The sequence below is a fragment of the Lonchura striata genome, chromosome 1 (genome assembly GCF_046129695.1).
Source record: "Lonchura striata isolate bLonStr1 chromosome 1, bLonStr1.mat, whole genome shotgun sequence".
NCBI lineage: Eukaryota > Metazoa > Chordata > Aves > Passeriformes > Estrildidae > Lonchura > Lonchura striata.
Window position 1 is genome coordinate 134,526,747 of NC_134603.1, and position 27,444 is coordinate 134,554,190.

Below are 27,444 nucleotides of genomic sequence, written 5' to 3' on the forward strand. Positions count from 1 at the left end.
AAAGAGGAATGTTTTTCACAGTGTTTGACCTTGACATCCTATCTGGTTTTAGACACCTGATTCACCTTCCTGCAGATATCAATCTCCCTAAAGTCCTACATGGTAAGGGAATAATAGCTCCAGGAAAAATTCTGAGGGAATTAGGATAACTACTAGTATCTCTGGTAGCTTAGGCCAACATGCAAAATTGAAAAGATCAAACCTGAGCAAGGTGCCCTTACCTTAAATTAAGTTTCAACCCGTGCATTAAAAAGTAATTTACATTTAATTTTATATATGTTATCTTCAGATTTTTGCTAGCAGTACTAAGGTCCCTGCTTCTTGGTCTTCAGGGATATTAGAAAAATAAAGCCAAAGTGTGGGTATCCAGGCCATATGGAGACAAAGTTTTTTTTTTTACCTGAGGTTAAATATAAGACAATATTATTATGACTTCAGTGTGCTTCAGCTGGCAGAATCCTTGAATGGTTTGGGTTGGAAAGAGCCTTTAAAGGCCAGCTAGTTCCACTCCTCTGCAATGAGCAGGGACATCTGTAGACAAGGTTTTACCACATGTTCAAGTCTATAAATCTTAATGAAGAAGGCTGACCTAGAACAGAGACTCGATTGAGATAAAGAGTAAAGTTGGTATTTAGTAAGAGGTCTCAAATAGATCTACCTTGGGCAGCACAACCCAAAATGGCCAAAAAAATGGACAACAGGTCACAAGGTCTCACACTTTTATAAGTTTGGGTCCATTACAATATTGGAACTAATTGTCCAGTTACAGCCCCAGCCCATGAAGTCCCATCCTTCTTATCTTCTCTCTTTGGTCCACCATTGTTTATGCTCTTGGGCCTGAGATCTGGATTGGCTGTCCTTGGGTCCCCAGCTAGAGAAGGAATTGGTTCGTCTACCTATTCTGTGGAGAGAGCTTACTATCTCCTAATATGAAGCCTAGACTTACACACTAAAGCAGAATAGAATCTGAAAAATATAAAAGCTAAAACTTGAGGCATCATTTATGCTCTGAAACACTTTTTTTCCTGTTTCTTGAAGTCACTTGGAACAGGCTCTCGGGACAGTAGAGAGACACAGGTGATGAACAAAGACTGCCAAAGATAAGGAACTGTTTACAAGTAATAATTCAATAGACTATAGCTAGGGAGGCATATGCCAGAGATGTATCAAGTCATGAAAGGCACCAGAAAAATGAACACAGAAGGGCTTTCTTCTAATAGAAGACCTAGAGGGCACTGAACACAATTGTCATGTACAAGACTGGAAAAAAAAGTTCTTAGAAGAAAATAAAGTGCCTTAAATTGCAAAAATATGGATATTAAGGACATTAAAAGTTTAGGTTAGGCCAAAAGTTTGACTTTTTTCCATAAATATGTCTGTTAACAGTTATTAAATATCCAGATACCTCTGGTTCAGAAAGTCCCTGCTTGAAGTTGTGTGCAATTGCTGAGGAAGATGCATTATGTGATTGCTTTGTTCTGACAGTCTCAGGCTTTTGTTGTTGACTGCCATTTTAAGCGAGATACTGAGTTTAAAGTGCTTTGATATGACTTCATTGAGCTGTTCTTATTAATTTTCTTTTTCTTCAAAGCTTATGTTATATTCCACATGATTGCACTGAATTCTGTTTGAGGCAAAGGGGAAATCTTTTCGCTGTTTTATTTTTTTCTTATTTTTGGATGTTTTTATGTATTCAGTGAAGAGCAACTTCTCATAAATTCCAAGTTTCCAGAATATGGGATTTTTCATTGAGTTGCTTTTAATACAATTATGTTAGAGGAAGTATTTAACTGCAGCCAAGTGGGAGAGGAGGGGAGAACAGAATTTGCTGAGAGCTCTTCAGAAGTATGGATACATCCATCTTCTCAGATTTAGTTTTATTATGCCTTTGGGAGAAAAAAAATCCATTAATATAATTTATGAACGGCTGTGGTAATTCTCTCACAGAAACTACTCCTACAGTAATGTAACACATTTCTTCTTCGTTAGGTAGCCACTCCCTCAGCAGACATAAATTGCCAGGAAATGGAATGTAGATGACAAGAAAAAGTGATCTACCAAGGAACTGACTTGACTTGTTGGACTTTTTAAGATTGCAAACAAAAATGAAATCTCAGAACTTAAAACATTTTAATTATTTTGTAATTCCATACATATTTCAAATTATAAAGATTTTTTTTTCAGCTCTGTAGATTTTGCCTGGGGTTTTGAACAGTGTTTCTACTCATGCATTTTCAGCCTCGCCTCTGGCCCCTTTGCCTCATCTCTGCTCCAGCTGCACCGTTGTGACAGAACAGCTGAATGAGCCATTCACTGGGTATCTGAACAAGGAACAGATTGGGCTGACAGAAGCTTGTCTTCTCTTTTTAGTTTGTTTATTTTCCGTTATCACCAGTGCTAACAGTCTCAAAGGTGATATATGGGTTACAAAACCTGGGTGTGTTCAGTCGATTCCCTTAATGGCATTATTACTTCATCATTGTGGCAGAGTTTACCCAGCTTTCCTGAGTGCAGTATGTGTAAATAATTCAGATGATGAGTCACAGAAGTGATTAGAATGTCACTGGGGTTTTTTTGTGTTGTATTTATCAACATAGGCTCTGGTAAAAGGCTTTTACTGCAGCAATACATTGTTCAAAAAGCTTTTTTTGGTTTGTAACTGGCTGGACCAGGAATGTATCTTCAGGTTGCCATTTGGTTTGTAATTAGATCAGTGTTCCCACAAAAAGCAGTCTGTACTTCTCTCTCCCTGAATACTTGTTCTTTTAGCTGAAAAACACTGTGGTACATGCAGCAAAAACATATCTGTAGTCCTATCGAGAACCAATGCAACTGGAAGTTAGTTTTTGAGGGAGATCGGGGCTACTCTATGGGTTCACTGAGCAGGGGACCAAATTCTTGTGCTGGCACAGCAGAAGAAAAATTGTACCCCATGGGCTTTTGTTTTTTTTGTTTTCTCAGTTGCAGGACCAGCTTAAATGTCTGTTGGCTTCCTATAAAGGCTTCAGGGCATTGTTGAAATTATGCAAGAGGGCTCGTGTGAGATCTAGTACTTTCTTAAAGTGATTACATACCTACAAGGAGCAGATCTGCTGAATAAGGACATGCACCTTCATATAGTCTTCCTTGAGAATGTATTCAGATTTTAATAAAATGGTTTCTACTATCTTCTTAAAAATATTAATAATACCATTTTACAGTGCAAAATGTGCAACTATGAGTTCAGACTATTTCTCAAGGTCAGATACAGAAAATTAGATCTTCCAGGTCCACCTTCTGTCATATAATAACAATCTTCCATATATAATCTTTGGTGAAACAGATCTCTTAGAGGTGTTAATAATTAGAAGTGGAAAGTATAAAGAACAACCTAGTTCCGGTCCTGCAAATACACAGATAGCAGATATTTGCAGAGATCAGAACATTGTGGTTTATTCAAGGTTTTTGTGGGTTTGCTCTAAATGCAACAGCCCAGTTTCAGCTTTCAGACAAACCCCATGATTAAACGAGAGACTGGGTGTTAAATAGTATTATTAAATTCGGACATGATCAGCTGAACACTGCTGGGACAGTTAAAGAAAGTCAGTCTCCTCACCTGATGTGGGGTTTGTAATGGAGGTAGGATTTGCTCCCACAGTGAGTTTTTGCTTGCAAAAAGGTAGCCTAGAGGAATAGACAAGAGCAGTTCAGTGTCTCTGCTAAGGGTGCTGGTAGCAGCTGATGTTCCTTTATTTTCATTGCACAGTAGTCAGGTGACTACACACAATGTTTAGGGAATAAACATACTTTTCAGAAGAGGATCTGCATAATTACTCAATTATCTTGCGGTTATACTGAGAGATAAAAATACTAGTCTCATCAAAAAAGGCATACAGTGAAAATTTGTTTTCTGACCTATATGTTTTTCTGACATCAAGTTTTTTTTTAAAGGAATAGTTGAGAATAGCTTTATGGGCACTGTTCTGCAGAATGGTTAATAGTACTGAATTTCAGTCAAATTGAATTATAGTCTCTTGTTAGATTTATTGTAATGTTACTATGACCAAAATGACAAGCCAAGTGCTTCAAACTTGAATTTCAAACTAAAATGCACTACCAGTCAAATCTGGCAGTGCATAAACAGCTCTTAACATTTAGTTCTTGCTAATATTTCAAAAGAGATAGAGTAATGAATTTTCTAATATGTCATGTACTGAACTGATCACTCCTAGCAGGGCCAACTAATTTATTTTGAAAAGCATTGGACATATTTTGACAAAGACTAATTGTTAAAAGCATCATTTTTTCAATATCAGGGCTGATTTGGTTTCTGGCTGAGCAGTATTGCATAAAAAATGGAAAGGGTTTTCAAGAAAAATAGTGTCTGGGGCCTTGGCATAGGCTATTGCTCAGATTTCCCAAAGAGGCCAGCTGGTTGCAGTCTGGGTAGTGGCAGGAGTCACTGGGTCAGGGGAGACTTCCTTAACTGCTTCTCTGCTCAATTCTCTCTCATGCCAACTGGCTCCTGATCCCATATGTGACTACTTCAGCATGTGCATTATCCATTGTCATAGAGTGCTTTAAATTAAATCATCATGCTGTATTAACTATGTGCAAAAAGATTGCCCTGTGTGACCATATCTGTATTTACAAGAACAGTTTTTAAAATTTGCATGCATCCTACCTGCATGCAATCCCAGCAGTTCTGCAGCAGGAACCACCAGGAGGGTCTGAAAGGGCCAGATTCTTCAGCCAGGAGGTTATGGGACAAATTCAGGTGTAGAAAGTTGTCTTGAAACAAGCAGGAGCAGCGAGGGAGGAGCCCTCAGGACTGTCTGAATTCCTCACCTGAAAATTAGTGCAATAACTCTTGCAATAGTTAGCCAGATCCTTTTATTGTGGAGCTGAGGAGGAGCCAAGTCTGTCACCTTGCCTTTGCTCAGCTGTGTGTCTCTTCTGTGCAGGGACTAGCTGAGGAATTTCTGGAGCACCCGGGGACTTAATGAGTTTGGGGCACTGAGTGTGCACACAAGGACACCCCTAAGACCTATCTACATCACAATGACAACTAAAGGACAGCTTGACTTTCATCCATATGTCTCACACTAAACTTAGTTACTAAAGCTCTTGCCACAGCACCTCTGCAATTAAAACCTCGCAGAACAGCATCTAGCTATGAAATAAGATAGGCAGCTTGTGATTTCCTGTGGGTCTGTCTTGAGATTTAACTGAGCACAGGTTTTTCCTTGGAACGTGGATGCCATGCAGTTCATGCTGTTTTAAATTGCTCTTGCTCTCTTGAGAAATCTGTTTCCAAGATTCTGCTCTTTTTCCCAGAATGAATTAATGGAATGATACTTATTTGCATGTTTTGTATTTATCCTTGGCTTTTCTTTATTAAGTCTTGCCTCAGTCATAGCTGGGCAAGAGAGACATTGTAGTGCAACAGTCACATGGGGTAAGGTAAACCGGGAGAGTCACAAAACAACAGCCCAACAAAAGAAGGGTTCTGTTGAATTCCAGAAATTACTAACTCCACTATTGGTTTAACAAAGTGACAGATAATATCCTTTGGCTGTTATTTCCTGGGACTTACATCTGAAAGACTTCCATTGTCAAAAACTGGTAAAAATCAGCCAACATTTTAATGCCAAAGTATGGGATAATTATTTACCCACACAGCTGCTCTTATTTAGTCCATTTTCTAAACTGTGAGGGGACCAGATTTTCTCTTGGCATTTCACAATCTATATCATATGAGTTAACAGACTGTTTCAGTTGGACACAGATCTTTTCCTTAATACTGGGTATTTCCTGCCTTGTCAGCACTTCAACTTTTCTTTCCCCTGCTGCAGACTTGGATTTGGTTCAGAATGCCATATAGCTATGCAAAAACTAGTACTGAGATCTCATATAGTTCTGTTGTGATTATTTTCAATACAAAGTGCTAATATAATTTGCTTCTTGGATCAACTTAAGTAATTCAAACATCCTGCTATGGCTTTGGGCTATCTTCCTCCCTCCATCACTTTAATTCAGAATGATTAAGGAATAGTATCTGTATTAATTTCATGTAATACCAGTTCTACACCATTACAGAAAAGGAATCCCTTCTGTCATATGCAATATAAAATTCCCAGCCTTATTTAAAAATGGGAATGTATCATTCTAGCACATATCCCAAATTTGAATTTGGAATTTTGACTGTAGCAAGTACTTATATGTTGCTCCTTTGAAGAAATTAAGGTACAGAGAAGATACTGTTGATTAGCCTGCTTAGTTTCACAATATACACTCACCTGTATTAACCAAAGCAGATAACTACTATTTTTGAAAATTGCAGCTTTACAAATGTTCCCATGAACACAGCATCCTGTCCAAATCTCCTTGCTTGTGCTACTGGACTGTAATGTTGGGAATCTGGGAGTCTACCAATGTCTGCCTTTACATCTCAAACATTTTCAACACAACTGTGATCAAATCCTTATTTTGATTTACAGATAATTTCTTTCTAGGCAGTGGGTGACAGATTTTTTTACAGATGGGTCATATACTGAGTAGGGATTTCCAATTTAAACTCTATGTCCAAATTTCTGGTATTTTCTGCCATGCCTGTGCCAATAGAAAAGGAAATCCTGCCTTCTCCTATATTCTCCCTTCTTATGTCCAGCCAGAGTTATGCACTTTGGACAAGTGATAAGAGACACAACAGACACAGTAGCTGGACACCGAGAATATTCTCAGGAAATGTAATAATAATTTAAAGCCATAGAGGAAACTTTAGGAGCTCAAGAAAACGAATTGATAGCTCCCTACCATTAGGAACTTGTGTTTAATCCTGTTAGAAAGATGTGACACCAGAGCCAGAAATAAACCCAAGAACATGTGTTGAAGTATTTCAGTAAAGGCTAATATCAAGATGAAATGCAAAACAATATAAAAATAGCTGTAAGAAAAATAATTTCCAGAACCAACCCAGGAAACATGATCAATTTTTGTTTTAACTTAAAATAATATTCAAGCAAATCTAGGCTTATGTTATCTTTGACAGACCATACAGGAACTTCTGCAGCCCCTTATGCCACCTTTGGGGCCCTACAAAAATAATGAGATGTCACCTGAGATTTTGTCTTTTAAAAAATGGTTCCTGGAGAGCTGCTGTGGACTTATAGACCCAGAGAAGTGACTTGACCATGCTAGGAAAGCAGGAGAAGGACTTTGAAATTCTTTAGAGAATGAAGCTATCCATGAAACAAAGTTATGATGTACAGAAAGGCTCTTAGAAGAAAAGGACAATTTTCTAGGAAAATTGCCTTCTGTCAAAGGCAAGCTTTCTTCTCTAGAAATGGTAATCTATTTGGCTGACTGGAGAGTCAAAAGCTGCAGGGTTTTAGTACTTTTGTATGCACACACAAGAAGCTCAGAGGCATAACTTATCAAATCATGTTGTTTTCATGTTATATGTCTAATAAGACCTTTTTGAGTTCTTTTAGTAAATTTCAAACCAAAAAGTGTTTGTGATATGTTTGAATCTTACCATGAGTATTGAAATACACTCTGAGCAAATTGTGTTCTGCCCAGTGTTCAAGATCTTCTTCAGCAGCTCTAAACAGATTACTGCTGAGAGCCTGAGAGAATTACAGCTCCCAGAGGACTTTCTCAAGTGAGGCATGCAGGCATCAGCTGCCAAGATTAGCAGTTCTCAGGGTTCTCATTACTCCTTGGCTACTTGAGGTGCAGCCACACAGCATTTGAAAGTGTACATGCAAACTGAGACTGCTGCAATTTAATGAACGATGAGCCCCATAACCTCTGACACAGGAACTGCTGAAAGCCCCACCACATCTCAGCTTAGCCACAGCACCACAAACCTGTCTTCTGGCTGCCAGTGTCCCAGCGTGCCATCAAGCTTGTAAAGCCAGCTCTTTCCCAGCTGTTCAGCTGACTCTCCCAAGTATTTCCAAAGGAAATGTCCTCACCTCTGCAGCTGTGGAGGTTAACAGCATTTGGTCAGAATTGCAGGTAACAAGTTAGATCTGAAGGTGCCCCCACCACAAGCCTAACAAAGAGCAGAAAGGTGAATGTGTTGTTTTGTGCTCTCAAGGCCTTCCCTGCGAGATGTACAATTGAATTGATCAGAATAGGCAGCAAGAGAAGGCAGCTAAATTTGTGCAATCTCACTTACCTGGAGCAGTACTGTAGAAAACATGCCCTCCACTAAGCCCATTTTGTGAGAATGCAATTCCTTTCAGCTGCTTCCTGAGATGACAGTTCTGCCTGGAAATTCAACCTGTCTACAGGACACTATAGCAAATCAGTAGAAAGAACCTAAGCATTTTATTGTTGCTGACTTGATTAAAAAGTCAAAACAGTGAAATTATAGTAATGCAGGGTCTCTAGAGATAACACTAAACTATTCACATCTAACCTAGAAACGAATGTAAATACCTTACTATCTGGCATGATTAATCTACTACAAAATTAGCTCTTTTCTTACTAATATCATCAGTTTCTGCATACATACATAATCTAAAGTAGTCTGATCTTCAAATTCAATAGAAGTAAACTACTTTTTGTGGTTCATTACCTTTTTTTTCTTGCCATACTGTCTTTCTGAGTGAATTAGGGTAAAATGAAAAGAACAAAGGAACAAACTTTGAAATGTTTTGAAACATGATTTTTTTTGCCTTGTCAGTAAATGTTCTGTGATTTTCTCCAAATGCAGCATTTTTCAAACACTTCTATAACTGATAAACACAAACCACCTAGAAAATTTTTCAAATTAACAGAATCTTTCTCATGCAAATTGCTCATTAAGTGAGAAAACAAAGGTGTCAAAGTAAGGCTTCATGAAGGATCAACCTAAGACTGCCATCTTGCCCTTCTTCTACTCAAATACTCCCACTTCCTCCTTTGTGCTGACAGTAGAGCTTGTGACCAGGAGGCAGATCAGATTAGCTACCTGAGGGGCTGAAAACTAAATAAGCAGAAAAGATAAATAGCAAAAGGAACAATAAGACATGATTTCATCTCCTGGTAGCAGACTCTATTTACATCTGCTTAAGCCCATCAAAAAAATCACATGCTGAAACCTCTTGAATAGTAGGTCACAAAGGGTCTGCAGTAACATAAGATAGATCCAGGACTTTTTTTTAGGAAAAAACCTTATTTTTGACATAACTGCTAGTATTTATTTAAACTCCAATATGAATTTGTAAATGATCTTGCACATTTGCTTAAAAATGTATTGTGGCTTTGCAAGAAAACTAGAGCAGTATCAATGGTTACAGACCCTCTGACTGGTGGGAGGGCTGTAATATGTGGTGATAAGACCACAGAGAGACTGGAGAGCACCAAGCTTTAAATGTCAGCCTTGGCAGTGATGGCTACACAAGAGGCACGGCATATAGCTAGGAAGTGGTACTGAGCATTTGGGTCAATGTCTGTGGTCCCCAAGGACACATCCTGCCTCGGTAGTACTTGCATGTTGAGTTTTCCAAGTCTGCTTACATTCCTCTAGGAGTCTAGGATGTCGAGTAAAGCTTATTCCTATACTTAGAGCTTTCATTACATATTTTTGTTTTTGTTAGAACAGAAACTATGGCAACAACCCTGCTCTTGGAAATCCAGCTGTCTGGTCTCTCTCCTCAAAACAGTAACTCATACCCTACAGCTCACCACAATTTCTACTGCCCTTTCTCAGCATTTACATCTTGCAGCTGCTGCACCCAGAAGACAAGGGCCCATACTGCCCAGCCTCATGCCCAATTAACCAAGTTGACTCTTTGGCACGTAGACAAAAAGCAGTTTTGAAAACAGTAAAAACTTCTTATCCTCCAATGAGGTCTCTGTATGTCCCTCTTGATGAATAAGGATGCAGCAGTGGAACAAAAATCTTAGAGGAAAGCTTATGCTGCTTCTGAGGTGCACTACTGCTCAGTACATACATGAAGGGATAAGTAACATTACACACCTAATGAACCACACGTGTAAACTCCAGTCCTGTGAAATAATCGAAAAAACTGCCAAGATGTTTGTTTCCAATGAGCACAAATAGGTGGGGTAGTTTTATAGGAAATTTAATATGAAAAAAATGAGTCACTCCCACATTTTGGGAGAAACAGTTCTCTGTGTATTTATGCCAACATCCAATCAAGTCCCTAGGTTTGTACCAGCTAAAAGAGAGAGGAGGCCTGTCTGAAAGTGACAGCAAATGAGGAAATGAACCCACTGAAACAGAGATTATAAAATCATTTTTACACCCCCTCAAATGAATTGTAGTACTGACAACTGCTTTTTACTGTGCCTTCTCCACAAGAACAGTTCTCATACAAACTACTTCTCAAAACAGATATAAAAGCCCCAGTTGCCTAGAATGCCGAGACTAGAAATCCTTAGGAATTACCAGCAAGTCTCACTCTACTCTGCAAAATAATTCAGGTTTTATGAATTTGAACTATGGCATCAGCATTTTTAACACTCAAAGGGTTTTTGTATTTAGCCCCTGAACAATGGGGACAGGCTCAGTGTAGCCATGCAGGTTTCAGTGGTGGTTGCTGCTATCTCTAGCCATTCCCCAGCAAGCATCTCCTGCGGAAAAGCCGCCTGGGGAAGCGTTCAGGCAAAGCACTCAGGTCCACACAGCCCACTCAGCGTGGCTAGCTCAGCAAAGAGCGGCAGAAGGGCCTTTTGTACGGCCAGTTCCAGCGAGGCTTATTGCATCCACCACCCCGAAGGGAAGCCAGGGAGGGAAGACCAAGCCATGTGGTGTGCACAAGGTTAAGTATGGGGTCAGTGGCCAGTGGTCTGAGGGCACAGGTGGGGCACAAGGGGCAGGGCAAAAGGCATTAGCCTACAGGGAAATGGGGCTGGCCACCAGGGATACCACAACCAATGAGGAAAGGGAAAGGAGAAATGATGAGAATTTGAAATATATGGGGAAAGGAATGGGATGGATCATGGTTTTGTGCAAGACTCCACAGGGAAGTCCTTTCTGTTCACCTAGGTGGGGAAAACTCTATGGTATGTCTTTCCAAGACAATACCCTGTGGATTTCCCTGAGGGGGAAGGATTCGGAGGATTCCCCAGCTCAGTACTAAGTCACCCTAATGCTGCTGAACTGCAGTAGCCAGGAGCACAAAACAGAAGTGAAGCATCAAGAACCACTGCCATCCTCCCAGAGTGCCTCAAGTCCCTGGGATGCCAAATGACTTTCACAGGCCAGGAGGCAGTATATTCTCCAGCTGACAGCACATCCTGCACAGCAGATGGGAGGGCAGGAGTTTGGCTTACCCCTCCTTTTCAGAAGAGCTGGTTTAGGGTTTTGTGATGCTTTTAAAAATTATTTTGTTTCACTCAAAGCAGGAGTCCTATAAAATTATGCATCTAAAATGCAGTATACATATTTTAAACCTAAGGCATCTGAAATAGTCTGGTGATCAATATCAAAAGGTAAAGTCTTTCATATTTGAGTAGCTACTGTTTTCAACAAAATTAATCAAAACAAACTGTGTCTATACGAGACTCTTTTATTAAAAATACATATTTTCTGTTTCACATAAAAAGAATCAACACTCAACACAATTTAAAGAAGTTGGACAGGAACTACTTGAAAAAATACAGGTTCTTGTAATCCCAGAGCACCCAACCTTTACTGCACAAGCTACAAATTAAAATCTTTCTGTTCAAGACCCTAAGTGCTTGTCCTGCACACAGCAGTGCCCAGGAAGGTGCAGCCTCCCCAGAGGCTGTCCTCTGGCAGATATACGTGCAGGACACGTGCTCTCTACCAATCCAGGGAGGCCTGGTACTGGGCACAATGGCAACCTTAGTAAGAAAAAATGTTGAAGTGGCACTCGGCTCAAGTGTCACAAATTGGCCATGTCTTTCTGCAACAAAGTAAATACAGCACAGCACTTCCAGGTAATTTCACTTAGGATCCAGCAGAAACATATTAACAGCATTGATGAAAGAAAATCAGCTATGCTTCGGTCATAGAACATGATGCAACAGTCATTTTGCTAACTGAAATCTACACTGGAATCCATTATCTTCTGGAGCTCCACTTTTCATAACTCATTCATCTCTGACTTTTGGAAAGACACAATTTTCAAAGCAACAAGTTATCAGCTTAGGCAGCAGCAAATACTGTTTAAAAGTTCTGTGCATAAAAATCAAAGTCAGAATACAAAGTCAGAATACTCAGAGCTCTCAGAGGCATCTGCTATTAAAGTGCACAGAAAACAACACTGGCTAAACTTATATTCTTGTAGAAAGCAACAGTTTGCCAGGCTGTCATTCTGGTTCTGGAGATGCTGAAAATTCAGTTTCTTTTTAAGTCACCAAGAGACATATTCATCAACTCTTAAAAATTATCAAAATGCTTTGCAAACTCAGGCTCAAAGAGTGTATCAGATGCTGACTCTACCATGTACTGGCCAACTCGTAACTGAAGCAAGGCACAAAGAAGACACTGAAGTGATGCAGAAGCAAGATGACATTAAATCACAAACCAGTGGCCCCTTTGCTTTGAGCTTACCAGGCATCAAAGGATATGGGCAGCTAAACTAGCAACAGTGTTGGACAACAAGACTAACAGTAAAGCAAAGTTGAGTTTTGAAGAAACAAACCTGGCTTGCATGTCATTACACATGTTCTAATCCCATGCAAGTCATGATCTGATTAGAAAAGATACTTCATACTCTCATACCCTGTAAACCTAAGAGAGTATCATGTTTAGGCCTTTAGAGGCATATCTCCTTACATATTCTTTACTGTCTACAGTGGTAATTCCTTGAGACTGCTGTTTAATCAAGCACTGTGTTAATGGCCTGACACTTTACTGACTATGCTGGGAATTATGATAGAGATCAGCTTCCTCCTTCAGTCCACTGAAGTCTGAGATCTGCCAGCTAAAACACAATACTTTACATACTGTTATTTCACAAATTTTAACAGACCAAGTTTGCCCAGTACAGTACTAGTTTCTATTTCTAACACCTAGAAGAGGGAACTAAATGGTTTTCAGGATTTTGGATGAATTTTCAGAATTAGAATTAAAAGAAATTTATTTGACTTTTTAAGAAATACAAATTTATTCTGAGATTAATCAAATGCAAATACTCACTAAACTCTAGAATGCCACCAATCAAAACAGCTTTCCTTACTGGGATGACATCTCAATTTACCAAAACCTGAGAGAATCAAATGCTTGCTTTAATTATAGCACTCTTCAACTCACTGTCATGAAATTTTCAAGTTATGTCAAAGCCCATATTGAAGAGCTTGGATCCTTAAGGCTCACCTGCTGCTCTGTATTTTAGAAGGCAAAAGTGATTTAAAGACATCCCACGTTGGGAATTTACAATCTCTCCTCATCCTTGTAGAGCTACATGCTGAAGCTCAAAGGTTATTCAAAATCTCATCTTAGGGAAAATAGGAATAGGAAACTTTCTGCATTTATGAGGTGGCAAGAGGGAAAAAAATTGGATTTTAAAATAGCTGAATGTGAAAGGTGTTAAAGAACCAGGCTGAAAAGGTTAAGTCTTAATCAGTAATGAAATAAGCTACAGCATGAAAAGTTCATCAACCATAAAGATCAACTCTGAAAAAAAACCACAATCTTATTGTTCCTTGTATATACTTTTAAAAAACACCTAGATTAAAAAATCTCTCCCCAGGGTTATAATTCCCTTTTCAGAGAGATGTTGTTATAGCTAGTAAACAGTGTTTCAAAAGAATCTTTCCTAGTCTTCAGAATTCTTTATGATTTTCCTAACCCTTTTTGCAGTGAGTGACATTTCTCTAGAGAACTGAACACTTTATATCATACTTAAAAACCCATTTTTAAGAAGGCCTTAAAATAAAACATTAAAGGTTCTAAATACAATTTTTAAATACTAGTGTTTTTAGTTTTAATCACAAAATAGATCTAGTGAATTTGCTAACTTAGTAAAAAACAGACTAGAAATAAAAATTCACAAAAGATTTCTAGCCTCCAGTAATTCACAAAATGCTATTAAAGCACAGAACAACATTCTTAGTTAAATCATAGTTTTATTCCTTCTGACAGCTACTTTGAAAATAAAGGGCAATTTGGCACTAATTCTGTTACAGAAGTTCCAATGCAGCTATCTGTGTTTACAGCAAAAAAACAAAGAACAGCGCACAGAACTGAATTAGTCTGCCAAATACCCTTTTCAGACATCACATATTAAAATGTGGGTCTGGATGAACAAGAAACTCAGTGAATCCCCTACACCCAGTTTCATTGCCTGCATCTGGACAATACACGGGTGCAAGGGTCTTACAATGAGATTGGAATCTAGGAATAGCTTATTAAATTTCAAAGACATTCAGATCTCCTTTGACATCAGGAAGCAAAACGATGGATGCATACAATTGTTAGTATACTGTTCCAGCATTAGCAGCAACTGCGACTGTAGTGAGCTCAGTCAAAATAAAAAAGAAGAAAAAAAAAAGGAAAGGTGGTCTGGAAGTAACAAACAGACCAGAACAGCAACAGACTTGCTGAACTCAGGCCTCCACGGCTTTGCGCCTTGGGAAACTTGACTTTACAAAGGATTATGCTCAGTGTGGGGCAGAGAATCAAGCCTGCAATCTTCATGGCTTGAATGAGCACAAGAACTTGGCTTCCAAGGCTTTGTCTCCTCAAGATGAATGTGTCACAACAGGAATGTCAATTTCTACGGCAGAGAGGCGAGAACGTGCGGAGTAGGGCTGAGATGCATAGCTGTGCATGCTGGGGGCGTGGGAATACAGGGGCTGCCAGAAAGGAGAAGGGAGGCTTTTGCATGCACAGTACCACAGGAACAGCAGGATGGAAGTGAAAAACAGACCGCCAGCACTGGCAATGGCAATAAATACAGAGATGTCAAAGCTGAAGACGGGCTCGTATTTTCTGTTCAGATAATTGTTATAAAAAATGACCCAGATGGACGGAGTGAGACAAATGGCACAGGCAAGCAGGAACAAGAGGCCGGCCACGAGATGGCAGCCTGCACTGTTTACCAGGCACTTGGCCAGTTTGACGTTTGGCACGCTCGATACAAAGGCTGTGTTACACATGCCAATCATGCAGAGGAACAGAGCCGAGACAGCAGTAAACATACTCAGAGGAAGGGCAAACTGAAGAACACGCAAATCCAGCTGATCGACAGCCGTGTACCACTGTGGGTCGTAGATCACACAGTCTCTGCTCCCATCAAAGCGTGCACACTTAATCCAGAGTCCAGTGTAAACGGTCACATTCCTCTCGTTCTTGTTGTATGTGTACAGTCTCATCTGCCTCCAGTTGGGAAGCAGAACTGCTGCAAGGAGCCCAGCCACTGAGGCTGTTCCACTGAGGAAAGCCAGTACGGTCGCCGCGTGAACATCCCGGCAGCCCATATCTACCCACAGAGGTTGTTTCCTGCAACTAAAAAGAAAAATATAAATGAAAACAATGGACACAGGACTAACTACAGTTGATTTTTCATTTTAATAATCTTAGATGACAGGTAGTAGGCACTAACTCTGTGGCACCTTCTTTGTCTGACACACTTAAGACAGTGGTAACACTGTCTTGAAAACCACTAAAAACCACTACATTCATGCTTTAATTAAATGTCAGGTTATTTCACAGACTTCTGACTTCTCAGCTGACAGATTGTTGAAGTCACTGTGTTCAAGATGAAAAAGAAGCATATTTGAATCTATGAGTCTACACAGCCGTGATTTAAGTTCACCTGTCCTCAACTGGCAGCTCCCTGTCTTCAGCCCAGACACAATATCAGAGTGCATGCTCAGTCCTACCATGCTGCTGCATGAATAAAAGGGAGTTGCTTAAAATCTGCAACATTAGACTGGCAAGGAATGCATATGTAGGCAGTTATGTACATTTTATATAGGCCAAACTGTTGACAAGAGCTGCAAGATAGTGGCGGAGGCTCTGCTGAGTAACTTACTATGAATTTTTCAACAGCAACTAACAGTTCTGCCACACTAATCCTGCCTTTCAGAATCAACTGTCCAAGCACACAAACAATCATGGAAAGCAGATGACTTTTCAGCTTCCACATTTTGCACTCCAGAGCAAGTGTTAATACTGCTTCCTTTTCAATATAACCACTGTCTGCATACCTACTATAGCCTCTTGCTGGCAGAGATGCTGAGAAACAGTCTCAATGACGGACCTTTACAAAACAAACAAAAACTTAAAAAAAGACTCAATGCAAGTTATCAGTTATCCTCTCTCTACATGACCAAGATATTTCAAAGAAGCCTAATACATAACAGGCACTGAGCATTTACCCCAGAGTGTACTTGAAGTTGGACACTAAGAATTATAGTACCTAAAAATGAACAGATACTTTGCAAATTCTCTCTGAGCGCCATTCATTTATAAACTCCTCCTGAAATTTCTTCCAAATTATTATACTGCACTGTGCATTATCTGTCAAATGTCCAAAATCATAAACCAATCCCCGAAGTACCAGAAGTTCTGCTTAATGCATTTACAAGTAACTGAGTATCTGTATCACAGAAAGGTTATAGACATGGTTGCAAACAAAAAGGCAATTGGATCTGATCTCTCACTTTCCTTTTCTACCTGCAAACATCCAATGACCAGGGAGCTCCAGTTTTCAGATAAGGAATTCCCATGCATACTGGAAACACACTAAAAGCATTATCAAGCCATGTAACTAGCCAGCATTCTATTGATTTATAGAAAAATAAATGAAGTTCAATTTGTTTCCTAATAAACCATTAGGCAATTATTTTATGCCATCTAACCCTGAAGAATTGCTCTGGAATGTGGACACCTTCATTTAAGTGCTGATCACAGTCTAGATTCTAAAGAAGCACTCTGGAAAGAAAAAATTACAATGACATGCATGCTAAAAACTACCTTAACTGTCAAGCAGACAGCATTATATTGTTGCTAAGGACAGCTGAGTGTGGGCAAGCATCTCTTCCCATGGCAGTAAACTTTTCAGATGGCAGGTCATTAACTGGATAGCCCCATGGTAGGGGGACCAGAAAATTATTTGCATTATGATTATTTTAGTACGATGCTTACCCCTAGCTTCGGTAGGTCAAAACAATCAATCTGCAAGAAAATGGAACTATAACAAATGAACTTCAGGGGTAAATCTAATATACTATCATGTTTTGCTCTCCTTGAGCTTGATGCTCTTGCTCTTCCATAAAGAGCTTGCCTTTACCTGAATAAAACTTCCATTCAGACAGGGCATACTCCAAGATAGAGCTATATGTCAATCAGCTGGAATAAACACATGACTGACCATTTTCAGAAACCTGCTGCTTCTGAAAAATCATTTGCAGTAGCAGATTACTGCAAACAGGCAAGTTACCCACCATCCCTTCCATCACGGGAGACCTGTCCCATCTTGCAAATACTGCTGGCTTTATGATTGTAATTATAGCTTCAGATCCCTGATGAAGACACTAATTAAACAGGTGTTGTCTTAATTAGATGGCTTCAGTGCACTTACCAGCAATGTCCTCAAATCAAGAGAAACCTCAGCAACTTCTATAAGTAGGAAAAGAGGTGTTACTGGATCTAAGAAACAACAAAGAAAGAGTCAACATCACATTTGTTTCATGCAATTTTAGCAACAGCATTTACACTGCAATTCAGGAATTATGAATATCAGCTATGTTTGCATTAGGCTAACTCTATCACCTACAATTTGATCTTATTTAAAAGACACAACTCAAACTACTTTCTTTTCTTTCTTCAGGTTTTTTCTTTCTCCAGAGCTTGTTCTCTATTCACCTCAGAAGACAAAGGTGCATGCTTCTCTCACGGGCGTTCCAAGACACAGTTTGCATCTTGAATTTTATGTTTTTAGCAAAAAAATCCGTAAGTCATACGGGATGATTACTGCAGATGTTAGGTTCAAAGCTGAACTTAAACAGCAGTGAGGAAAGGGTGCAATGATTATTTAATGTCAGAAAACAAAGGACAAGCTCTAAATTGTTTATGTATCTTGTGGGTCTCTTTTCCTTCCTGCCTTCTAAACGAAGGTTTCAAGGAAATTGGAGAAAACCAGGAAACACTGGTAATGCCTTTTCAATGGCTGTCCAGGTTTTCCAGAGGAAAAGATCCTCCTGTGGATTTTCTACACCCACGTCTAAGTCCCAAGATCAAGTCTGCAGGTCATAATAGGTAAATCACTTCACTACTGGACAGCATCAGACCTCAAATATGTCAGTATGCAACTGTTAAAATTTATAATGTAAAGACGAGTTTGTTGGGCTAACGTGTGCAAAGACAGAGTTCATTCTTAACTACCCATATCAAACCCTTATAGGAACAGGCTCCATCACCTACAAAAACATCAAAGAAATTCTTCTATCAAACTGTCTAGGCAAGAAAGAGACTTTACAACACAGTCACAAACCCCAATTTTTTCACTGAATGAGAAAGAGGGCTTCAGGTTTGGAAATTCATGGATATGGATGCTACTGCACATAACTGCAGATGTACTGCTTGGTGCAGCAGCTTTTGTTCACTAACATTATTGATGAATTTTCAAGCTTTCTGTGCACTTTTCAGCTGAAGCCAAGATAAACACACAGACCTCCCTCAGCAGGTTCACACCCATGAACAACCACAACAACATAATTAAGTAGAAAATTGCTGCAGGCAAACAAAGCTGTCAGAGGGAGCTGTGCCCAGCCAGGAGTCCCTCCCATTAAATGATGAAACCTGTGTTGTAATAAACAGATATGGACCAGCTATGGAATATTCTCCAATACCCAACTCATTTCTGCAGACATGGAATTTCTTTTGGTTTTCTCTTCCTCTCTTTAGTCCATATGATTTTATTGTCCATCTCTGATGGTGTTGAACAACTAGGGACCTCAGCCACTTGTCAACTAGTTTTCCAAGGGAAGAAAGCACACTTTGGCCAGATAAAACCCTACCCTGCCTTAGATTCTTGCCTTTGGCTTCTTCCATCCCAAGGATTTTAAAGCTGAACTGTGCAAGGCTCTTATATCTGATCCACAGAAGCTACCACTCCTTAATAGGGACAGATTCTGCCCCTTATTCTACAGATCCATGTTGCTGTAACAAGAGATGCGGGCTGAAGCTGGTTAAAAACCAGTAAATCATTAAAGGCCCACAAGATTAAAAAATGAAAAAAAGACGACAAAAAGCATATTTACTACAGGCATAATTCAGAAATGAGTAAACACAGCTCTGTTCCCTTGCATGGCCTTGAGAAGACCACGGTCTGGGAAGCATCACTGTTTTGTAAAGCCCTGTAGGAGATAAGTCACAGAATAATTTATCAACACAAACGGTTGCCTAACTATCCATAACAGCATGAGCAGCTTACATTTTTGTATGAGTTTTGGCTAACTGGCCACCAGAAGCTGGAGGCCCAAAGCTCACCAGTTTCAAGGGACTGGTTCCGAACCAATGCCACCACTCTTTTTTGAAATTCTGGGAATCAATCACACAGTTCCACGTTCTCCAAAACTCCTTTTAAAATTAAATATAGATGCACCAGGTTAGAATTAACGATCCTAACTAACAGATTAGAACTTCCAAGGAAAACTTGGAGCAGGGGTAATAATTTTACCGACCAAATCGGAAAGAGCAGCTGACGCACGGGCAGCACACACAGCCTCCCCCCGGGGGAGCACCGCCGATCCCCGCCCGCGACAGCGCTCCGAGCCTGCCGCACTGCGATCCCGGCCTCGCGGGGGATGCCGCGGGACGGCCCGGGAAGCCTCACCTCGCTCACCTCGCTCACCTCGCCCACCTCGCCGCCGGGGCCGCGCACAGCGGGCGCCATGCTCGCCGCTCGGCCGCGCAGGCGCCGCGCTGAGGGAGGCCGCGCCCGCGCGGGGCCTTGTGGGGCGGGCGGCGGCGCAGGCGCAGCGCGGAGCCCGCCGGGCGCGTCCCGGCCGCGAGGAGCGCGCGCGGGCCGCAGCAGCCCGGCGGCGGGCAGCGCCCGGCCAGTGCGGCCTCCCAGTCCAAACGCACCCCGCTGCCCTGTCATGAGTGAGGTTAAGACCGGTGCTCGCAAAGTGTGCTAGAAGAAAATGCTCTTATCAGCGGTGAAATAGCCTGCAAAAATGGAGGCTCAGGGGTGATGTTGTCACCAGGAGGTTGTAGGCAGGCAGGGGTCGGTCTCTTCTCTCCCAGGCAGCCAGCGACAGGATGAGAGAGATGGGCTCAGTCGGTACCAGGGCAAGATTCAGACTGGACATCACGAGGAATTTCTTCACAGAAAGGGTAACGGGCTGCCCAGGAAGATGGAGGGCAGAGGTGTTTAAGGAAACAGTGGACATGGCACTGAATGCCATGTTCTAGTTGACAAAGTGGTGTTCGATCATTGGCTGGACTCAATCACAGGTCTTTCCCAACCTAATTGATTCTGCAATTCTGTAAAATGGAGTATTAAAAATTGACAGCCTATTCTTAGCATTAGGAAAAGCATATTACACCAAACACAGTAAAATTAGAGGAAAATCAGAGTAAGAACCAATACCAATGATAAAATAAATGCATTATGAGAAACCATACCTTTCTTCCCAGAGACTGCTTTAATAAAATTTAAAGAAGCAGGGTATGATACATATATTACAGAACAAAACCCAACTAGAAGGCTTTGATGTATTCAATTTTATTTTGCTTTATAGGCAATTTAATAGCTTTAAAGTAGAAAACACCCTGACAATAAATGACTTCTAATTTTTTTTTAAATTAAAATGTGAGTGTGCCTTCTTGTAGAACACTAAATATTTCCAAAAATGTATAGTTTGTTGAGAAAAAGCCATTTTCTGCATTGAAATGTAACATAAACCCAATAACTCCATAAAAGGAGGGAATCACAAATTAAGCATGGGAATTTGGAATCAGGATTCATACAACTAAGATGACAACAGTAGGCACCAGCAGGTGTCAAAAAAGCCTCCAGCATTACAAATCAGTTTTGCTTTTTGTGCTCCTTCAAGTCACTTCCTAGCAGCCACTGATATGTGTTTTCCTTTAAATCCTTAAAACCAACAAAACCCCTACAATCCAATGCCTGTCACAAGAGTAGAACTGGTTCACCTTAGAAGGCCCAGACCCTGGAAAATTCCTCCATCAGAAACTCCCCTTGGTTCTTCTGATGCCCACAGGACATGTAGAGTTGTTGAACTTGCTCCTTTGTGCAAGTTATACTCCCTCCATTCTTCTCACTTTCCAAAAAATATTCCAGGGATCACCAGTTGTTAAGCAGCGCTTTGAGTTACACATACTTTGGTCTTTACATTGTTGAGCTTTGTAGGGAACATAAAATAAAAATAACCTTGTCTCTATCCCCACTGTGCCCAACCCAAGTGCCAAAACAAATGGAAGGAAGCAGACAAAGATGGAAGAGAGAACAATTAAATGGAAGGTCTGCACAACAAAGGCCCCATGTGCATAGTTAAAATATTAAAATGTGCTGTATCCATTCAGGAATGCCAGCTTCTATTTGTTTGTTCTTCTTTGGAAGTTTGTAAAAGCAGGAGTTTCTTTTTCCGGTATTCTTCATTCACCTGCTCTGCTTGCGCATCTATGGATTTTCTTAGACATGTTTTGAGTTCCTCAATTCCTTCTCCAGTATACGTAGATATAGGAATCACCTCTCTGAATTCAAGAGTATTTTCTGGAATAATTTCTTCCTCTAGTAAATGAAAGAAGTCTGAAAAATTGTATTGAAAGAGTTAGCACAATCCCCAAATACTGTATCACTACAAAGCCCCTAAAATCCCATTTTATGCAGAAAATAAACTTTAATAAATTACAGTTATATACATAGCTGCAATTAATATACATATTATCTGCTTAATTAGTCTTCTAAAATCTCAGAAGACAAACAGTAATGTAGCAGTTATACCATTCTTAATGATGCCATGAGAAGATTCTATACACTTCCAATGAGTACAAAGAAATCCCAAATTGCAGAATATGGGAGAATATGGTCTTAAGCCTTTCTGGTTTTTACACGCTCCAGGAAAGAGAAAGCAATTCACCCGAATGTAATTGCAAGATTGAAGCAAACCTACACAGACCTGTCCAGAATTTTCATGTGTTTAGGCCAAAGTCACATGACAAATGGTATATATGTCAGTGCCTATAAGGGACCTTCTGTGGAGGTTACTCTTATTCCAGACACCTAGACTGGAAACTTACTCTCCCGTATCATGCTGGGAAAGATCATCTGGGATATCTCTATTTTATTACAATCCTTTCCCAACAGTGAAGCCATTACAAATGCATATAAACAAAGCTCTAAATGCAGGAAGTGGTTTTAAACATATGTTCAAATAAAAAATTTAATAGCTGACTTCAGTTTCGAACAACTCTCTGCCAATGCAGTTATCCATATGAGATCTTACTACTACTTTTGATAAAAGTTTTTGCTGGAATTTCACTTACCCTGAGGATTCTCTAGTTGTGTCATAAGTTCATCCAAGTTATCATTTGCACATGGCAAATCCATTTTATTAATAGCAAGAAGTGCAGGCTTTGTTACAAGTTCCTCTTTGTACAGTTCCAGCTCCTTAAAAGAAAAACAAATTTCCCTTAGTAAGCATTTGTTATTTAACAAGCGCTACTTCAATTTTACATCTCCTCTTGCATTTGTTTAATTGCCTAAATAGCCCTTCTTGCCCAAGCAGCTGTGAGGCTGAATCAAGTGCTCAAGACTGATATATTAAAGCACAGAAGAAAATCATGTTAAGTGATTCAGTCATTTTTTTGCTCAAAGACAGATTTTGGGTAAAAAAGCTAGCTCATTCTGAAATGCCTCTTACAAAAATAATGAGAGTTTTGGTTTTTGTTTATTCTGACATCTATGAACACAAAATCATTTCAGAAAAACTTCAGACCTATAAAACATAAGAAAATAATTTGGACAGTGTCATAATTCTTAAACATTTTAATATTAGAAAATCACAACATGAATAAATTAAAAATAAACAGTAATATGTGAAATTTAGAAGATTCACCAACTTAAGTCACACAGATAAATTTAAATTTACGTAATATGTATTATTTCAATCAGAAGCATAGTTAAGCGACAGAAACAGTGAATGTCTGCAAAGCTGGGGCCTGATGTCTTACTTATGTTGGTCTATGCAGTAAGGGCATCAAGCCAGGGCTTTAACTGTAACCACATATTTCTACTTGTTAAAATGCTACCAGATCGGAGAACTGAAAATGATGTGTCTTTTTACCTTTACTTGACTGCAAGAAATATCCCACATGCTGCATAGATTAATCAGTTCTATTAATAATTATGTGGTACCCAACATAAACTAGAGCGGTTTAACCTGGACAAGTAAAAATAAAGATTTTATCATTTTGGAGAATCTCTTTGTTCACTGGCTTTATGTTATAAATCCAGAAGATGCACTAACATTTGAATGTTTCTTAATCAATACTGAGCCATTTTCTTGACTCAACACATAATTACAACTGTCACATAGGAAAATGAGAACTTACCTTTGTTAGAAGCAATATTGTTTCAAAGGCTGTTCTGAACTGAGTTTTCATAGACAGCTGAAACCCAGAAATATCAACCTGAAAAAGGTACACAAAAAAACAAGTTTTGTGAACTAAAATTACGTTACAGTATAAAGGCACTCTCCATCAACTACTTTGCCCTGGAATGTCCAAGGCAATGTGTTCACTTCTGGGCAAATAACAGAGGGAAACTATACAGCAAAGAAACACCTTACACTGGAGGCACAAACTGCTTAATTCTGATACAGTGTTTCTCAAAGGTCTGGTTTTTAAACTTCTTATGGGAATCTTGCAGAAAAAAAAACATCATCCTTTTATTATGCTTGGAACACTTCACTGTTCTAAATTAATTGGAAATTTTCAGTGATAAATTCTATTTAAGAACTTAATTTATCATTAGTAATTTGAGTGGTCCATTCTGTAAACACAATTACACTATATTTATCATAATCATACAGATTATAAATTATTTTCTGAATTCCAACTATATTGCAATTAAGATATATTTTATTTATTGCACTTTGATTTCAATAAACTGTAAATTTTATTTAACTTACAACTAAGAGAAGCTGCTTGGTTCTCTCTACATGTTTGAGAAATTTGTGGCCCATTCCTTTGTTTGCATGTGCACCTTCAATCAGTCCTGGGAGATCAGCTACTGAAATCTAGGAAAACAAAGTTTTAAACAAAATACTTCCAGTAAGCAAACCCAGGGACTTTAAACTATCAACCATGATTATTGTTCTACGTAAACAAAAGAACCCAGACAAAATAATATGCATTGGCTGTTTCAATACAATCTGTTATTAGAAGGAGATTAAACAAAATGCTGCTATTGCACAAACTTGGTGCTCCTCATTTTCCCCGTCTATTTTTTACAGCTGTCTGCAAAGTACAAAATAGAGGGTAATAATACCTCAGCAGAGATCTTACAAAATTTAGCTATTACCTGAGAATGAAATAGACTCTGAAAGATGAGCAACTTAGGCTAGCATATTTGTGTAGAATTCAAACTATCACTGAGAAAGCAAATGAAGTCTGTTCCTTCTGGCTACAGAGTATCATTACTCCAAATACAAACCCACTTAACGCTGCTTCCCTGAGCATGAGAAGATACAAGAATTTGATTTTTGCTCTTCAGCTCAAATAAGACTTTGATTAATCAATCAGCTTCCAGGCAGAGCCCAGCAAAGACTGCCACAATGGTCAGGAATCTTGTCATTTTCTCAGCTGGTTGAGAGAGCTGTTGGACAGCTGAGGAAGACCCAATAAAAAGCAAAATTATACTGAAATCCCCAAAATAGCTACTCAGTAAGTCACAGAAAGCTACGACAGAGAGTGAAGTAAAGAAGAGCAAAGGTAAGGTCCTCCTATCTATCTAATGCCCATTTAGACAGCAACTGGATTAAACTGAACAATGCCTGAAGCCAGCATACCATAAAATTTCCAGTGTGCTACTTATTGCAGAAGGGGGCTCAGATACTCTGGTAGAAATATAAGTGATTCTGCTAGTTTTCGTGATCTGGTACTGAGCCCTGAAACCCAGCTCTACTTACTCTACTTAGATCCTCTACTTCTGTGTCTTTTTTTTTTTTTTTTTTTCTCAAGCAATAATGACAGACAGCACTAGGAAACTTGCACATATTTTATTTTTTATAATGAACTAAGACAATATGAGCACATTGTTATATATCTCTTTAAAAATATCAATATTCTGTAGGAAGAAATGAGTCATTGTCCTTAAAGTGATACAGGAAAGACACCTCAATTATTGCTCTTAATTACATTGCTTGTGTTTTGGTTTCAGCAATTGCAATCTGGAGAGTACTTCCTCTTACTCCCAGATGTGATGACAACCCCTAGCTCCCTTGACTTCAGAAAACAGGTATTTAGTCCATATAGTTCCTATATAGCCCCCAGCCCTATGCTGTAAAAATCATAAACTGTAGAAATGGCCAACAATAAGGATCACTGTCTGTGACAAGAAAAAGACTTCAGAAAAGAAAGGCAGGAGTGCAAGCAGATCTCTTGCTGGAGAAAAATACACCAGCATGAGCAAGAGATCCTCATTCTTGGCAGTTTTTTGAAAGGACTATGAAAAATCTTTTTTATTTGCAGCATAGCTTTCTAGGATAAGCTACCCTAAACTACCAGATGAAATGAATATAAAGAACCCAATTCCTTTAGACATATTGCATCTCTACAGGGAACCAGACTAACTAGATTTATTTTCTTTAATACACAGTTTACTTGAAGTTTGTTAAATGAAGGTTTCAAGCATCAGCTACTGAATCTCCCTAGCATTATCAGTTCTAAAAGCAAAAAGAGAAGTTGTTTTTTGTCTTTTCATATCTGAGGGTTATGCTTTTCTGGTTAACTTATCTGAAACCCTTTCATGCACTTGCCTTTTATCTTAAAAGTGATGAGTCCACTGCTGCAAGTATCATACACTTCAAAAACAAAGTAAAAGCACATCAAAGAAGATTCAAGCTTGAGGAATGGAAATGTTTGCTGCAACTTTTAAGTGAAGCTGGGGTCCAAAATCCATTAGCATCTCTAGTCTCATTTAGCACTGCTTTCCCTATCAGTGGATACTGTAGAAAGGATTCCAGGCACCACACAATTATCTGACAACTTTTATCTGAAGAAGCTGGATGGAACAGACTTCACAGAAATTAAAGTGGTAGGGCCATAAGTCCACCAGTCTTTCACAACTACAGCCTACCACAAAAGGAACTGATCCTAGGTGCCTGATCTCTCAGGTAATGCACTACCCTGGCTGTTCAGGTAATCACTATCATGTCATGCTATTTCAGTTTTTAATTAAAAAACTCAACCCACCAAACAAACAAACAAAAAAAAAAAACTTACGCAAACCAAACCAACAAAAACCCCAAAAAGACCAAAAAAAAACCCCAAAAAACCCATAAAAGAAATAACAGCCAACACTGAAGTCATAACAGGAAGTTACGGTAGCACAATTAAAATCATAAAACTCCCTGCCATTCACTAAAGTAGACCTTCAGCTACTGGACAAATCTGCCACTATTTGCATTCTGAAAATTACTCACTCAGTCCAGAGCTCTCTGTACAGGCAACTTGCAAGAAATTTGCTTCTTCTAAATAAAAACAACAGGCTCTGAAAACAACAGGTCTCTGAAACAGTGATTTTTTTTTTCAAGTCCTAAACTTTTAAGAGTATACTAGGACAAAACGCTCTCAATTCCATAAACAATTTCATACCTCTAAGATTGTAAGACAGGATTAGAACCACAGAAGGAAGGTAAGGGAAAATGACATGTTATTATTAGAGTGACTTGAAATAAGCTCTACATCATAATACTGTATTTGGCTATGAAACTCTCTTATTATTACTTTTAAACCAGTACTTTTCTCAAAACTCCTGTTAAGTCCATGTAATTACATTTGACAAGTACACATTATGGATACACATATGAAAATACCTACAAGTTTTCATTCTCCTTCTGAAATTCCATTAAGCAACATAAGTAGTCACTCCATGTAACTTTAACAAACAATCAGAGTGAAGTTTCATACCAACCTGTTTATAATCTGCATACATGATCTTTCCTAGTTCAGGCTGTATTGTTGTGACTGTGGCAAGGTGACAGAAGAAAACAAAACTGGTTTTAACATTTTAAAAAATGTTAAAGCTAAAAAACATTTAAATATTGTAGAACTTTCTCAGTGTATTTAAATTAAACAAATGTGCAGTAGCAAAATAAATAAATAATAAGGAAAAGGAATAAAGAAAAAGCAAAATAAAATAGATGAAAATTAGACCACAAAAAACCCACTGCTTCACCAAGTCTTATCCCTTTCTGCAGTTCTGCTCCAGTCATCCCAAAATGGGAACAGTGAAGGTAAAGAAGTCTCAGACACAAAAACTATTACCTAGACTATGG

The 27,444-nt window shown here is 39.1% G+C and overlaps 2 protein-coding genes and 1 long non-coding RNA gene across 7 annotated transcripts in view; all 3 read right to left on the bottom strand.

The window, feature by feature from the left end:
* Window positions 1-1,736: 1,736 nt before the first annotated feature.
* LOC116183204 (uncharacterized) lies at window positions 1,737-6,309 on the bottom strand. The gene is made up of 2 exons (XR_004147752.2): window positions 4,664-6,309; window positions 1,737-1,886 (listed from the first exon to the last, which is right to left on the bottom strand). It is a non-coding gene; the product is annotated as an uncharacterized LOC116183204 (long non-coding RNA).
* A 5,182-nt stretch (window positions 6,310-11,491) lies between these two features.
* CLDN12 (claudin 12) lies at window positions 11,492-19,863 on the bottom strand. 4 transcript variants are annotated; one of them, XM_077788132.1, is made up of 3 exons: window positions 19,770-19,863; window positions 17,496-17,563; window positions 11,492-15,415 (listed from the first exon to the last, which is right to left on the bottom strand). In XM_077788132.1, exon 3 carries the CDS (start codon window positions 15,385-15,387, stop codon window positions 14,650-14,652), a length of 738 nt encoding a protein of 245 aa, XP_077644258.1. In that variant the 5' UTR covers window positions 15,388-15,415; window positions 17,496-17,563; window positions 19,770-19,863; the 3' UTR covers window positions 11,492-14,649. The 4 variants fall into 4 exon arrangements, with proteins under 4 accessions (XP_077644258.1, XP_021407371.1, XP_021407370.1 ...); XM_021551696.2 differs by having other exon boundaries at window positions 19,779-19,859; XM_021551695.2 differs by having other exon boundaries at window positions 19,761-19,835.
* A 681-nt stretch (window positions 19,864-20,544) lies between these two features.
* Window positions 20,545-27,444, bottom strand: part of LOC110482456 (GTP-binding protein 10) — a 54,949-nt gene continuing 48,049 nt past the window's right edge. For both annotated transcript variants that reach the window (XM_077788139.1, XM_021551643.2), the window contains 5 exons: window positions 27,081-27,133; window positions 24,076-24,183; window positions 23,498-23,575; window positions 22,430-22,553; window positions 20,545-21,692 (listed from right to left, as the gene is read on the bottom strand). In XM_077788139.1, coding sequence (XP_077644265.1) covers window positions 21,463-21,692; window positions 22,430-22,553; window positions 23,498-23,575; window positions 24,076-24,183; window positions 27,081-27,133 — 593 coding nt within the window. In that variant the 3' untranslated portion in view covers window positions 20,545-21,462. The remainder of the gene's footprint in view (window positions 21,693-22,429; window positions 22,554-23,497; window positions 23,576-24,075; window positions 24,184-27,080; window positions 27,134-27,444) is intronic.